This window comes from Muntiacus reevesi, chromosome 8 (genome assembly GCF_963930625.1).
Source record: "Muntiacus reevesi chromosome 8, mMunRee1.1, whole genome shotgun sequence".
Lineage (NCBI taxonomy): Eukaryota > Metazoa > Chordata > Mammalia > Artiodactyla > Cervidae > Muntiacus > Muntiacus reevesi.
Genome location: NC_089256.1, coordinates 24,986,251 through 24,998,694, shown reverse-complemented (window position 1 = coordinate 24,998,694; position 12,444 = coordinate 24,986,251). Strand labels below are relative to the sequence as shown.

Genomic DNA, 12,444 nt, shown 5'->3' with positions numbered 1-12,444 from the left:
GCTGGAGCTGGACTGTGGACAGCCAGCGGGTGGCCACTCAGTGTCTGCTCGCTGTCCACTCCTGCCCACAGCTGGACCTCCTGGAAGGCTGTGCAGGGTGGACCCTGGAGCCCAGTAAACCCAATAAACGGGCCACGGTCATCTAGGGCTGGCGGTCCCAAATCATCCAGCTCCCCTCTGAGGGCCGCCCCACGAGAGCTGCTCTGAGTTGTGGCCGGAGGGGCCGACCTGCCCTCCCTGAGGCCCCAGGATCCCTCACCTGGCAATCCTGGGGGTCCAGGGCGGCCAGAGTCCACAAATGCCTGTGAAGAATGGGCCGAAGCTGGCCATCAAGGAAGGTGCCTGGAAATTGAGGGCACCGCCCATCCCGAGGGCTCTGCCCAGATTCCTGGAAGCCCCTCCGAGGTCACACAGGCCCCGTCCCCCACACCCCTCTCCCCAGGACAGAGAAGCAGAGAGGTGGGGAGAGGGTACAGGACTTGGGGTTGGAGCCCTGGTCGTGACATGACTGCCCCACGTCACTGAGCCTTGTGAAATGGGGGTGTCCACCCTCCAGGACCACAGGGCTCATGCTCAGGAGCCCAGATCCAGGAGGACTCCCTTCCCCCACCTTCACCTCCCCCCAGGGGCAGGGGGCTTGTCTTCTAACTGACTGCCCACCAGGTGCAGCCTACAAGGCGGGTGGACCTAGGTCCCACTGCCCTGGCCCCACCCAGAAGGACCCGCACCACGGACGCAGAGGTCATGGCTTGGCCTGCCCCTGCCTGGGGCTCAGACCCTCTCTAGGACTCAGATCCTCCCTGGGGGTCAACCTCCCTGGGGTCAGGGAGGGGTAGGGAGGTCAGTGTAGAGAACAGTGTGGGGAGGAGTGTGTAGAGAAGCGTGGGTCTCGGTGACTCACGTTGCTGTCGTAGACAGGAGTCCCGGCAGGGCCTGGGGGCCCTGGAGGCCCAGGTGGGCCAGGTGGACCCTGTGTGGGGGGAAAGAGAAAGATTTGGTCAGTCACGCTCCCAGCCAGGCCACCGATGCTGGACAGGATGCCAGACATGGATGGGAGCGTTCCTGAAAATCATAGTAAAGTCAGAAAACATCTAATCAGGAGTGCAGCCAGTGTACTCTGTGGTCATGGCTGTCCCCTTCCCATCCCCAGATGACGGTCCTCCTCAAACCGTCCCGCAGGAGGCAGGCGGGCGGCCCTCTGGGCTGGGCACGACCTCAGACATAGCCCGCGTGGTTACTGCCAGCTTGAAGGTCGGCTGTGTGTCTCCAAGGTCACAGGGAGCCCACAAGGCCAGTACCCGCGGGTTTCACTCATGTTGCATGAACTTGACTCTCTGTTTGTTCATGAAACGAAAGATGAAAGACAGTCCATTCGTGTAGCATTAGCAGCGCCTGTTCCAAAAGGGCTCATTTGACAAAGGACCGGCCTGAGTGATGAAGGTACCAGGGCACACGATCCTGGGACCTCATGTGCACCCTCTCTCAGCCCCTGGGCACTTTTGCCCCTGCCCTGTGGCTGAGGAGGGAGGGCTGAAGCAGAACAGAGGCATGAGCTCAGGTCCGTGAAGCGGCCAGTTCCACTGGACTCGCTGACCAGGCTAAGCGCACAGCGGCTGGAGCTCTGCCTTGGGGACTCAGAACCGCAGGAATGATTGGACAGCCCCTGACCTCCTCCTGGACAGAAGTGACCGTCCCCCTCCATCACGGAGCTCCGCAGGTCGCTGCCCTGCTTTCTGAGTCTTCATGAACTGTCCACCAAGGTTTGGTCCACAAGGAGGCGGTGGCAGGATGAAGACATGGTGGGGACAGAGACACCAGAAGAGCAGAGGCCTCAACCGCTGCCCCCAGGACCTCACGCTGCTTGGCCAGGCTGTGAGCGGGGTGCGGGGGAGGGGGTCCAGGGAAAAAGGCACCGAGTGGCCACGGGTTCACTAGGAGCCCAGATGGACCTGAAAGGAGTCTTGCATCTCGATGGTGCATCTCAGATGGAGACGACACAGGGCCTAACTGGCCACCTTACCGATCTGTGACCCTGGGCTCAAAAGGTGGTAGAAACTGTAGCCCCATAGGCAGGAGGTGCCCACCCCAGAGCCCACGCGGCCTGCAGGCCCTTCCAAGAAAACCATGTTGTTCCGTGGCCTTGGCTCATGTATGTGTATGCATGTGTGTGCTCAACATGCACGTGCGACTGTGTGTACGAGGCTCTGCATGTCCATGGTCACACATCAAGGCCACTCAGAAGCCTCCCAGGGTTGAGCTCTGAGACCCAAGCTCTGAGACCAGGCCTCGTGGCCTGGTTGCCCCCGCCTCGCCTCGCACGTGCCGTCGGACACTCACCCTCACGCCGAATCCCACGCTGGCATCCCCTGGTTCCCCCTTCTCCCCTTTCAGTCCATTCATCCCGGGACGCCCCTGCGGCAGAGCACAGTGGGTGTGGGGCTACAGGGCGCTGGCCAGCACTGCTGCCGTGGGCCCTGGGGTGCTGGCCCAGCAGCTCCTGTCCCCACCCAGGCCCTCCTCGGGGTGTCTGTCCCTCTGGGGCCCAAGCTGCCTGTGAGCAGGGCTGGAGAGAGCCAAGCTTGAGGGGTGGGTGGTCTCCAGGGGAAAGGCAGCAATGGGGCTATATTCCACCTGGGCCCACTCTCCGCATGGGCCTGGGCTGACGCCCACACCTGGCATCAGACCCAGGGACCTACCGGCCGTCCAGGGAATCCGATCTCTCCCTTGTGCCCGGGCCGCCCGTATGGACCCTGTGGGGGGAGGGGGAGACCAGGTTTCAGGTGGGCAGGAACCAGACCCCCATCTGGGGTCTCCCTCCTCACACCCGCCCCCCATTCAGAGGTGCAGCCAGATGTCAGCTCGGCTCCCCACCCACCCAGCAGGCAGGCAGGCAGAAGTGCCCTCCACAGCCTCCCGTGTCCTTTCACACCCAGCGCAGGTGTGTGCACTTTGGGGAAGCCTGGTCTACTCACCGGGGGTCCTCGGAAGCCGGGCTCACCCTGAACAGAAAATCAGAGGCATCGTTAAGTGGCTTCAGGTCACCCCCCAGCAGGCAGCCCTGAGAGGTCCCTGTGTCTGTCTGAATGCCTGCAGTGGAGCCCAGGAAGGGAAGGAAAGAACTAGAGGGAGGGATCTGTGGGCTGAGCAGGTGCACGGGGCACACGCCGGGGTCCTGAAGCTTGGCGGGCCGGCCCTGCAGTCCAGGCTGGGGTTTGCCAGCCCCCTGTAGGCCTGTCCCCAATAGCCTGCTGGGTCTGGGTTCTGCTCTCCCCAGGGCTGGGGGTCACCTGCTGGGAGCAGGGGACCCAGGGCACAGGCTCCCCAAGGGACCCACTCCTGAGCCCAGCCATTCTTGGCTCCCTCCTGAGGAAGGAAGGCTGGACCCCAGCCCTAGTGGTGATGCATCCAGAGGCTGAAGGCCAGCTGGGTACTGCAGGGGGTGCAGGTCCCAGGGGTGAGGCCGAGGTCAAGAAACAAGGCCCCTGAGAGCCCCCAGCCCCTCTGCAAGGTGGGTTCAGCTGATGGGCAGAAGACCAAGGGCCAGCCAGGCCAAGGCTGAGCTGAGGTTTAGGCTTTGGGGGCCCTCCCAGCAGGTTGGTGGGAGAGGAGCAAACGAATGGACAAGGGAACCAGGCCATAGAACTTTCTGGAAGCTGACCTGGAGAGGCTTCCATGCACAGGCAGGATCTGCCCCCTTAGGAGGACACTCCTCTGTGCCATTTTCAAGGCCCCAGCCCACTGTCCCAGTGTGGACAAAGCCGCGCGCTCACCCAGACACCCCTCACCTTGGCTCCTTTCTGGGCGGGAGTCAGTGCTCTGCCATCGGGGCCGAAGAACGCACCCGGCTCTCCCTTCTCACCCTGGAATGGAGCGGCAGGTCAGAAGGCCAGCTCAGGGAAGGATGGGCCTCACAGCCCCCGGAGACTCCCCTCGGCACCAACTCGACACTCAAGGACAGGGAGCCATGAGCGGGGCCTCCACTGGTTCAGGGAAACAACCAGAGGGAATCCACCAGGCACAGCCCCCCGTCCCCGGGCCCCCTCCCCCTGAGCAGGCACCCAGTGACCCCGGACAGCCCCTTGGGGCTCCTCACCTTGGGTCCCGGGATGCCCTGCTGGCCTTTGGCGCCCAGGTCCCCCTTTGGCCCGGCTGGTCCCTGTGGGGAGATACAGAGGGCTGCCCGGAACTCCCCTGCTCTGGACCAGTGATCCACAGCCCAGCCCCAGACGCCTGCCTGAGACCCCTGGCCAGATGGGGGCTCCTGCTCCAGTTCCTTGGCCTCATGGACTCCTCCCAACCCCAGCGTTGGGAGGCCCCAAGCCCCGCCCCCCCCCCCCCCCCCCAAGATACTCACGGGGAAGCCCGCAAAGCCCGCACGGCCCTGCAGAGAGAGGACAGTCAGGACCACCCCCCGGAGAGGCTGCCCACGCCCAGCCCATCCCGGGGTGCATGTACCTCGGGGCCTGGCACGCTCGCCAGCACTCTCTGTCCACGGGTCAGCAGAGCCATGGAGAAAGAAAAAAGAGTACCACATTTACTATGACATTAACCACGGAGACCCACAGAGAGTCAGCGTAAAGGAAATCCTCCCGAGGTCCCTGAGATGAGAAGGGATGCCCCTTCCACCTCCGGGAGCCTGCCTCCCGCACCAAAGAAGCTGCCCAGGACCCTGGGATCGGGGGACAGTGCCCCACCGTGGGGGGACATGTCACAGCAAGAGCAGGTGACATGCAGACAAACAGCACGAGCGGGGGGCAGCTCTGTAAGGCCCGACCTCCACCCGAGAAGCCCGGTGGAGCGGAACCAGCAGAATGGGGCCCCGTGTCTCTGGGGGTTGTCCCTTGGGAGAGGACCAGCGGCCCTGATGACCGCAACCAGCCCTGGGGGGCCAGGCAGAGCGTGTGCCCACCCATGCAAGTCCTTACGTCCTGCTCCGACACGTAGACAACAGGCCCTGGGGGTCCGGGGGGTCCCGGGAGTCCTGGCTGCCCCACTCCATCCTTCCCTGGGTCTCCCTGGAAGAGAAAGCCAGTGATCCACACTTGCGTTTCCTGTGGGGGGGTGAACTGCAGCTCGGCTGGCACTTGGGAGGGCTCCCAGTGCCCACGGGGTGTGAGGAGGTGCCTGGGGGCTGAGCATTGTGGTCTTGAGAGCCCCCCCAACCCCAGGCAGGGCAGGCTTGAAGCCTGGATCCCCACCCCAAGTTTCCAAGGCCGCATGGGTGGGCATGGGGCAGAGGACAGCAGCCCTGGTCCCGCCATGCACCGGCCAACCCGTCCATCAATTCCCACACCCCCACACACTCACTTTCTCTCCCTGAGTTCCCTTTTCTCCTTTTGGTCCCTGTGGAGACAGGAAGGAAATAGTTTATCATAAACAGAACATAAGCTCCGCTTCCTGGAGACCCCGGGCCTCTGGGACTGGCCTTGAGTGAAGACATGGAGTTTTTCACCACTGACCACGTGGGGCCTGGGGTGGGGTGTTAGCTAAGAAGGAAACCCCTCTGGCAGCCTGGATTCCCAACTCACGTCCCACGGAGCTGGGGTCTCTGGTACCCGTGGGGACACTGAGATACACACTGGGGTGCCAGCTCTCATCCCTGTGTGGCGACCTTGGGGGTGTTGGCCCCGATGCCCTGGGAGGTCACTTACCTGTGGTCCAGCTGCACCCTCTCTGCCCGGGAGGCCGGGGAGCCCAGGTGCTCCGTCTGCTCCAACTTCTCCCTGTAGGGACACAAGGACAGCATACATGTCAGCCAGGGCTCAGTGGACACTGTTTCTGGGAGGCACGGTGGGTGTCTGGGAGCCAAGGTGTCTGCGAGCTGGCCAGGCCGTGGTTTCTAGGGGTAATTCAACTTGATCAGCCTCCTTGGGGGCACCATGGGGGCAGGAGTCAGAGGCCTCTATGGCAAAGCTGGGATGGGAGGGAAAACCTGGGGAACCTGAAGTGGGTGGGGATGGGGGTGGTGGGAGAATGATGCTGCGCCTGGTGTGGACCAGCCAAGCCCTGACCTCAGCCTGGGGGCCCCTCCCTGTCCCCAGACCAGGGCTGCTCACTGTGGATTTCCTGATCCCAAGGAAACGTTCTTACCTTGCTCCCTGGTGGCCCCACGGCTCCAGGATCCCCCTGAAGTGGACAAAGTGTTTTGTGGGGTTGTGAGCACTGCCCACCCGCTGGGCGGCATCCACCCCTCCTCCAGGGAACCACTCAGGTGGTCCCAGACCGCAGCCCCGGCTCAGATCTGAGGACTGGGAGCCTGTGCCCCCCACACGTGGAATCCCAGCCTGGATGGTACGGCAAGCCAGGCCACTGCGCCCCTCTGAAGAGCAGCTGCACTCAGGGGACTGTCACAGCTTTAGAAAGGTAAGAATTGCATCCTCCTTAAAAAGCAACTCTTTGAACTGTCCCAAAGGCTTGCAAATCAAAGCAGAATGCTCCAAGGGCCTGGGTGGCGGGTAGGAGCCGACAATCAGTGGACCCTGCACAGCCGGGAAGGCTTGTATGCTGGGGGTGGGGGGCCATTGTCCTCCAGGGACAGAGAGAGGGGGCAGAGCCAAGTGAAGATGACCGAGAGAAGCAGCCAGGTTCTGTCCAGCACCACCCACTGCCATGGGTACCAACAGAGCCCCACTCCCTCTCCCCTCCATCAGCACAGACCTTGGACATGTGGAGCCAAGGGTCTGGATTCCCGCAGCCAGAAAGATGGCAGGGCCACCGCCCCCTACCCCAGCCCTGGGCACCTCCTCCCCATTAGATTTTCTTGCATCTTGCAAATCCCCCACGAGGAACTCCAGGCCACTGAGCAGTGGCTCCTGGCAGGAGCGAGCACCCCCAGGCTAACAGATCTCTCACTGACCTTGACTCCGGGCGTTCCAGGCGGTCCCTGTCGGGGGCAGAGAAGGAACAGGGCCCAGTCAGGGCTGCTCCTGCCCCTGAGGGTGCAGCCTTTCCCCATAAGAAAACCAGCCCCTCCTGTGCTCATGACTTTTAACAAACATGGAGAAAAACGGCATTTGTCAACAGGGACCTGCACACCCCCATGCTGCCAGAAGTGGTCTGTCCTCGGTACCTCGTGGTGCCCTGCAGATGATGAGCGTTGAGTCCCCCCCAACACAAAGAGACTTGCACTTTGTTAACGAGAAACAAAGCTGCCATCCAACTGGCTGTTTCAACCTCACTCGAGGGTCTCCATCACTGAGGCCGTGGAACAGCCTACGGACACCTCCGGGGTCAAAGGGCACTGCAGCTCTGTCCCTGGACCTAAAGAGGAGACCCCAGCCCCTGCGACCCTGTCTGGTCACCTCACATTTCACCTGATGCCAAGGCAGCCAACCACTACTGCCCCAAACTAAGCCTCTCTGCCGCATAAAGGGGAAGGTACCAACTTAAAGGGCAACACTGCTCTATTCCCCAGTTAGCTTTTATCCAAGTGAGGACCCTCAAGCGGCGGTGCCTGATCTGCCACCCCCCAGTGCAGGAGGCCTGATCTGCCACCCCCTCGCTGGGCTGAGACTCCAAGGGCCCAGCTGGACACTGGTTCCATGCCCCCCAAGCATCCCCAGTGGGGTCTGTGTTGGCCCCTTGGGCTCCTGAGGGAAGGGAGCCCCTTCTCTGCCCATCCCAGGTGTCCTGTGCCCTGGACGAGCCCCTTGCACGTCCATCTGGTCTAGGCCCTGGTTATCTCTGGACACCAGGCTCTCAGCTGGACCTGATCCTGACCAGTGCACACATTGATGGCACAACGAGGTGGAACAGCATAGGACTGGCCCCATCTTGATTTAATGAAAGTTCTGCTCAGGTCAAAAACGTGCCACAAAGTTAGAGCCATAAGGAGACGTGGGTGGGCATTTCTAGGAAGAACCATCTCTAGGGCCCAGCCTGCCATGCGGGCATTCAGCGCCACCACCAGTGGCACTTCTCACGCCGGAGACTTAACTCCCTCCCCGGTGGCCTGAGGTGGACAGTGTCCTGGACGCAGGCAGCTCGCCGCCCCTCACGGGGCTGCTCCTGGTCCCCACCAGAGGCCAGTCCCAGGGATGCCCTGCCCTCGGGAAGTCCCATCCCCAAGCTGACCAAGCCCAGCTCCGGCGCTTACCTGCAGCCCGTCAGCACCCCGGGCTGTTGACCAGAAGACGTTCCCGGAGCCTTCCATGTCGTCCTGGAGGAGAATACAGGGTGTTCTTCTCACAGGAAGGGACTTGGGCCCAGCCCCCGGAGAGGGTGGATTCTCAGGCCGAGGGTCACCTGTTGTAGGGCTCCTGCTGGGTGGGGTCCCGGGACCCCAGACACGCTGGGCTATAAATGTCCCCCCATTCCACACTCCGAGGCCAACCCGCCCATCCTGGGCGACACGGCCAGGGGCTCCCCTGTGAAGACTCCGCCCCCCGCCAGCCGAGACAAGCCCAGGTAGGGGCGGCGCCGCTGTGGCCCCAGCAGTGCCGGTCAGTGTGGGTGTCTGACGGCATGGGGAGCCAGGAGCAGCGGGTACTCACAAACCCCGCGGCGAATCCTGGGCCTGGGGGTCCGGGAGGGCCAGGTGGCCCTGGTGGGCCTGCGGGTCCGGGGGCTCCTGCCAGGCCGTGCTCCCCAGGAGCGCCGATGGGGCCAGGGTCTCCCTTGCTGCCCTGTGCAGGTGGAGAATGTTGTCACCCTCAACTCCAAGTGTTGCTAAACCCCAGGCAACCCAGCATTCTGGGTGCCCCGGCCTCATCCTGCCTATGTTTTACTCTGAAGAGTTAGAGCCCAGCAGGGGCTGTGCAAATCCCATGGCACCTTTGTGCTGACCCTACAAGACCCTGTCCACTTAACATGGAACAACCGCCGAGTGAGAGTCCCAGACGGTGCCTGAGACGCTCCTCCAGGCCCTCAGAGCTCAGCGTGTGAGAAGGGGAAGCTCCACCAGCAGGAGCAGACAGGGGGGCGGTACCCTGCTACCATAGGGGGAGGCCGGGGGGGCAGCCACTGGAGCTCCTGCATCTCGCTCTGGATGCTCGCCCGAGTGTGCTCTCAAGTCCGAGTGGCCCCCGCACCCGAGAGTCTAATTCTAGGGCCTGGGGTCTCAGCTACAGTGGACCTGACCTCACCTCTGCTGAATTTCACCCCCGGCTGTGCCTTTTCCCTCCCTGGAAACCTCACCACTTTTCCTGGTTATCGCTGAAGCCTGTACCTGTGCACACATGTGTGTGTGTGTTTACACACCTGCATTTCCATTTTGAAACCCATTCCAGGCTCTTTCTGACCATCTGTCTAATCACTTCCCAATCCCACCACCATCCTCCCCTGCTCCCCACGGACGGGCCTGGAGCTTTACCACCTAAGCAGCATCCTGGGGACAGGCGCTCACACCTGGGGAGGCTTCAGGTCAGTGGCCACTGGTCCAGCTCATGGATGGGCTGGGGCCTCAGGGAGGGGGGCACAGATGTGGCCATGGGGGTGTGGAGCCCCCGGGACCAGCTGTGTATGAGAGCCCTAGGGACCTGCTCTGGACACACTGGGGTTCCCGCAGCAGCCCCCTCTCCCCCTTGCAACCCCTCCCCCTGCAGCTCCTCCCCCACCCCCTCAGTCCCCCTCCTCCCTGCAGCCTCCATCCCCCCTGCAGCCCCCCATCTTGTGGGTTTGGCTGGGTTACCAGCTCCTGAGCACATCTGCTCTCAAGCCATCCCTAGACTAGAGCTTGGGTAGAAACGGTTTTGCAGGACAAACGTGGCACCTGCTGCCGGGTGGTTCAGAGCTGGACCCCACGATCAGTGCCTGGGGGTTGACTCTCTCGGCTGCCGTGCCCCCAACCCACACCCTTGCCCGGGTCCATCCCGCTCAGGTAGAACAGCAGCACCAGGCTTCATCTGTACCTTGGGTCCTGGGGCGCCCGCCTCACCCTGCAGGAGGAGAGAGCAGTTACTCCACAGTTGGACCAGGAGCTTCATCCCAGCCCACTGACTTTCTCTAAAACTTCCAGGGTCTCCTCGTTGCCCTTGTGCAACCCTGGCTCTTCCTGCCATTGTCCCCCCATTTCAGGTGGGAATGGAGGCTCCGGGGGAGGCTCAGTCGTGGAAGGGCAGAGGTGACCTTGCTGCCCAGTGGTGAACACTGCCCCCTCCCCCACACACACCCAGGAGGAGAGGCCTTCTAGCTCAGTAGCTGCAGAACTCTGAGCACAGAGTGTTTCCCTAACACTGGCTCCTCTGCTGAGCCTCAGATAGCCGGGTTCTCAGGAAGGATCGTGGGGAACGTCGTCTCCATGTGACTGTGTCGGCTCCTCCCCAGATCCACCCCCCAAAGCCACGTGGAAACCACAGGCCCAGCTACAGGTCTGTGCAGGTTTTAAGTTCTCTGTTACTAATGCAACCAAAATACAAACTTGAAATAAAATGTTCAAACCAAGTAAAGCATCAATATTCTTCAAAACCCTTAGGCCAATCACTGTCATGAATACATAACATGAACAAGGGCCTGGGTTTTTACAGGAGCCCCAGCAGCTGGTTCTTAGCCAGCGAGAGAACCCAGGGCTCCCCGGCTGTCAGGCTGTGATGACCACAGCTCCCAGGTGGACTGAAGTCCTACCGCCCATGGTCTCCCCACCGTGCGGCATTTCTCCTCCCTGGTGACCTGGAGCATTGCCATCCAAACACCCACACACTACGGAGCTAGGTCAGCATTCCAGGTGCTGGGGGAGGGACTTACGATGCTGCCTTTCTGTCCAGTCAGTCCTGGTTGTCCGTCTTTTCCTGGAGTACCTGGGGGTCCCTGGCGAGAGAGGAGCACAGTGTGGGCAGATGGAATTCAGTCACCGAAAATAATTCACGGGTCAGCAGATGACCATCTGCATGTCCACAGGTTTCCTGGACAACACCCGAGACGCTCCAAGCCACGCTCTCGGGAGACCCGCCTACGGAGCACAGTTGAGGGCACCTGAATAACTTTGATCAGGTTTTTATCTATTGCTTCCACGTGTTTAGTTTAATTTGAACTGTCAGTCAAATTGTGGGGGACAAGCAGCGCGGCCAGCCCCACAGGAAGGGGGACGCCTCAGGGGCTGAGGTTGGGCTGCTTGCAGATTCCTGGTAAAAGGTCCTCAGGCCTTATGCAGGAAACCACAAGACACTGTGAACTCTGTCCTGAGCACGTTTCTGGTGACAATCAGGCTGCACACACCTGGTTCCTGTGACCCAGCGTCAATCGCAACACCCCCAGGCACCCGCCTGGCCACGGTGCAGGGTGTCCTGTGCTGGGGGCTGGGGCAGAGGAATCCTGAGGGCCCTGTGCACAGCAAGTCGGCCAAACATGGGCCCCTCTGGGCCCCCTGTTCTCCAGGCAGCAGGGCCCATTCCTGCCCCATGAGAGTAACCCCTGGAAACAGCCTCTGCCAGGCCAGCTGACCTGCGCGTGGCCAGGGAGGTGGGCGGCCTTGCGTACAGTCACCTGCAGCTCAGCACCCAGAACCACCAGGCTGCCCAGTCGGGCCCCTCCCACCCAGAGGGGCCCAGAGAGAGGAGCCCCTCAGGAGAATGTGAGGGGTGGGGAGTAGAGAGCTGCTGAAGGGGCCATGTGCCCACATTCACTGTCCCTCGCAGGCCTGGACATGAACAAGGGCAGGCGAGAGGAGGCAGGCTTACCGGGGGCCCCGGAAGCCCAGGCGGCCCATCCCTCCCAGGCACGCCAGGCAGGCCTGCGGGTCCAGGGATGTCCGAGCTGTTCATCCCGAAGCGGCCTGGCTCTCCTGGCAGGCCTGGGACGCCAGGGGGCCCCGGAGGGCCGGGGAAGCCACGAGGGCCCTGGACATAGAATAACAGAGCATGGTCACTGCACACAGCACTGGCTGCAGGGTGCCCTGCCAGGCCTCACACCGCACCACGGGTTCCCCTGGCGCCTGGGGACAGTGGAGTTGCGGTCACCACGGCCAAGGGACACTCACGCGGAGGCTCTCCAGGTCGCCGCCAAAACCGGAGCCCTCCATGTCGATGAAGGTCTAAGGAGAGAGACCGGGTCAGAAGGAGCCCAGGCCGCCCACCTCCAGTCACTGGTGAGGCGGCAGCCTGGCCAGCGCTGGGCTTCCCTGAGCCATGCAGGACTTTCTTGCTGGCCCCCAGCCCCACTACATAACGACCCCCACGGGGGCAGGAGCTGAGTCTCCGGGCCTGGACGCCCCGGGGAGGCCGGGTCTGGACTGAGCACTGTGTATGGCCTCAGGAAGCCGAGGTCTGCAGGTGGGCGGGAGGCCCCTCTGCTGGGACAGGGCTGACCCTGAAGTGGGAGAAGCAGGACTCACCAGCCTGTCGGGTTTGAAGGAGGGCCCTGGGGGCCCCGGGGGCCCCTGGGGTCCTGGGGGTCCCCTCGGTCCGACTCCAGGATCCCCCTGTGAACAGAAGACCCAGTTATACCAGGGTGCATGGCCCCACATAGGATCAGGGTGGAGAACAGCTCATGCCCCCCCCACACCCATCCTGG

The 12,444-nt window shown here is 62.4% G+C and overlaps 1 protein-coding gene across 4 annotated transcripts in view; it reads right to left on the bottom strand.

Moving 5' to 3' along the window:
- COL18A1 (collagen type XVIII alpha 1 chain) overlaps positions 1–12,444 on the bottom strand; it is a 97,350-nt gene that overhangs the window by 8,450 nt on the left and 76,456 nt on the right. For all 4 annotated transcript variants that reach the window (XM_065942804.1, XM_065942805.1, XM_065942806.1 and 1 more), the window contains 21 exons: positions 12,266–12,352; positions 11,912–11,965; positions 11,613–11,771; positions 10,681–10,743; positions 9,849–9,875; positions 8,493–8,624; positions 8,096–8,158; positions 6,857–6,883; positions 6,091–6,126; positions 5,652–5,723; positions 5,308–5,343; positions 4,926–5,015; positions 4,456–4,485; positions 4,355–4,381; positions 4,094–4,156; positions 3,786–3,860; positions 2,973–2,999; positions 2,697–2,750; positions 2,338–2,412; positions 902–970; positions 260–302 (listed from right to left, as the gene is read on the bottom strand). In XM_065942804.1, coding sequence (XP_065798876.1) covers positions 260–302; positions 902–970; positions 2,338–2,412; positions 2,697–2,750; positions 2,973–2,999; positions 3,786–3,860; positions 4,094–4,156; positions 4,355–4,381; positions 4,456–4,485; positions 4,926–5,015; positions 5,308–5,343; positions 5,652–5,723; positions 6,091–6,126; positions 6,857–6,883; positions 8,096–8,158; positions 8,493–8,624; positions 9,849–9,875; positions 10,681–10,743; positions 11,613–11,771; positions 11,912–11,965; positions 12,266–12,352 — 1,309 coding nt within the window. The remainder of the gene's footprint in view (positions 1–259; positions 303–901; positions 971–2,337; positions 2,413–2,696; positions 2,751–2,972; positions 3,000–3,785; positions 3,861–4,093; positions 4,157–4,354; positions 4,382–4,455; positions 4,486–4,925; positions 5,016–5,307; positions 5,344–5,651; positions 5,724–6,090; positions 6,127–6,856; positions 6,884–8,095; positions 8,159–8,492; positions 8,625–9,848; positions 9,876–10,680; positions 10,744–11,612; positions 11,772–11,911; positions 11,966–12,265; positions 12,353–12,444) is intronic.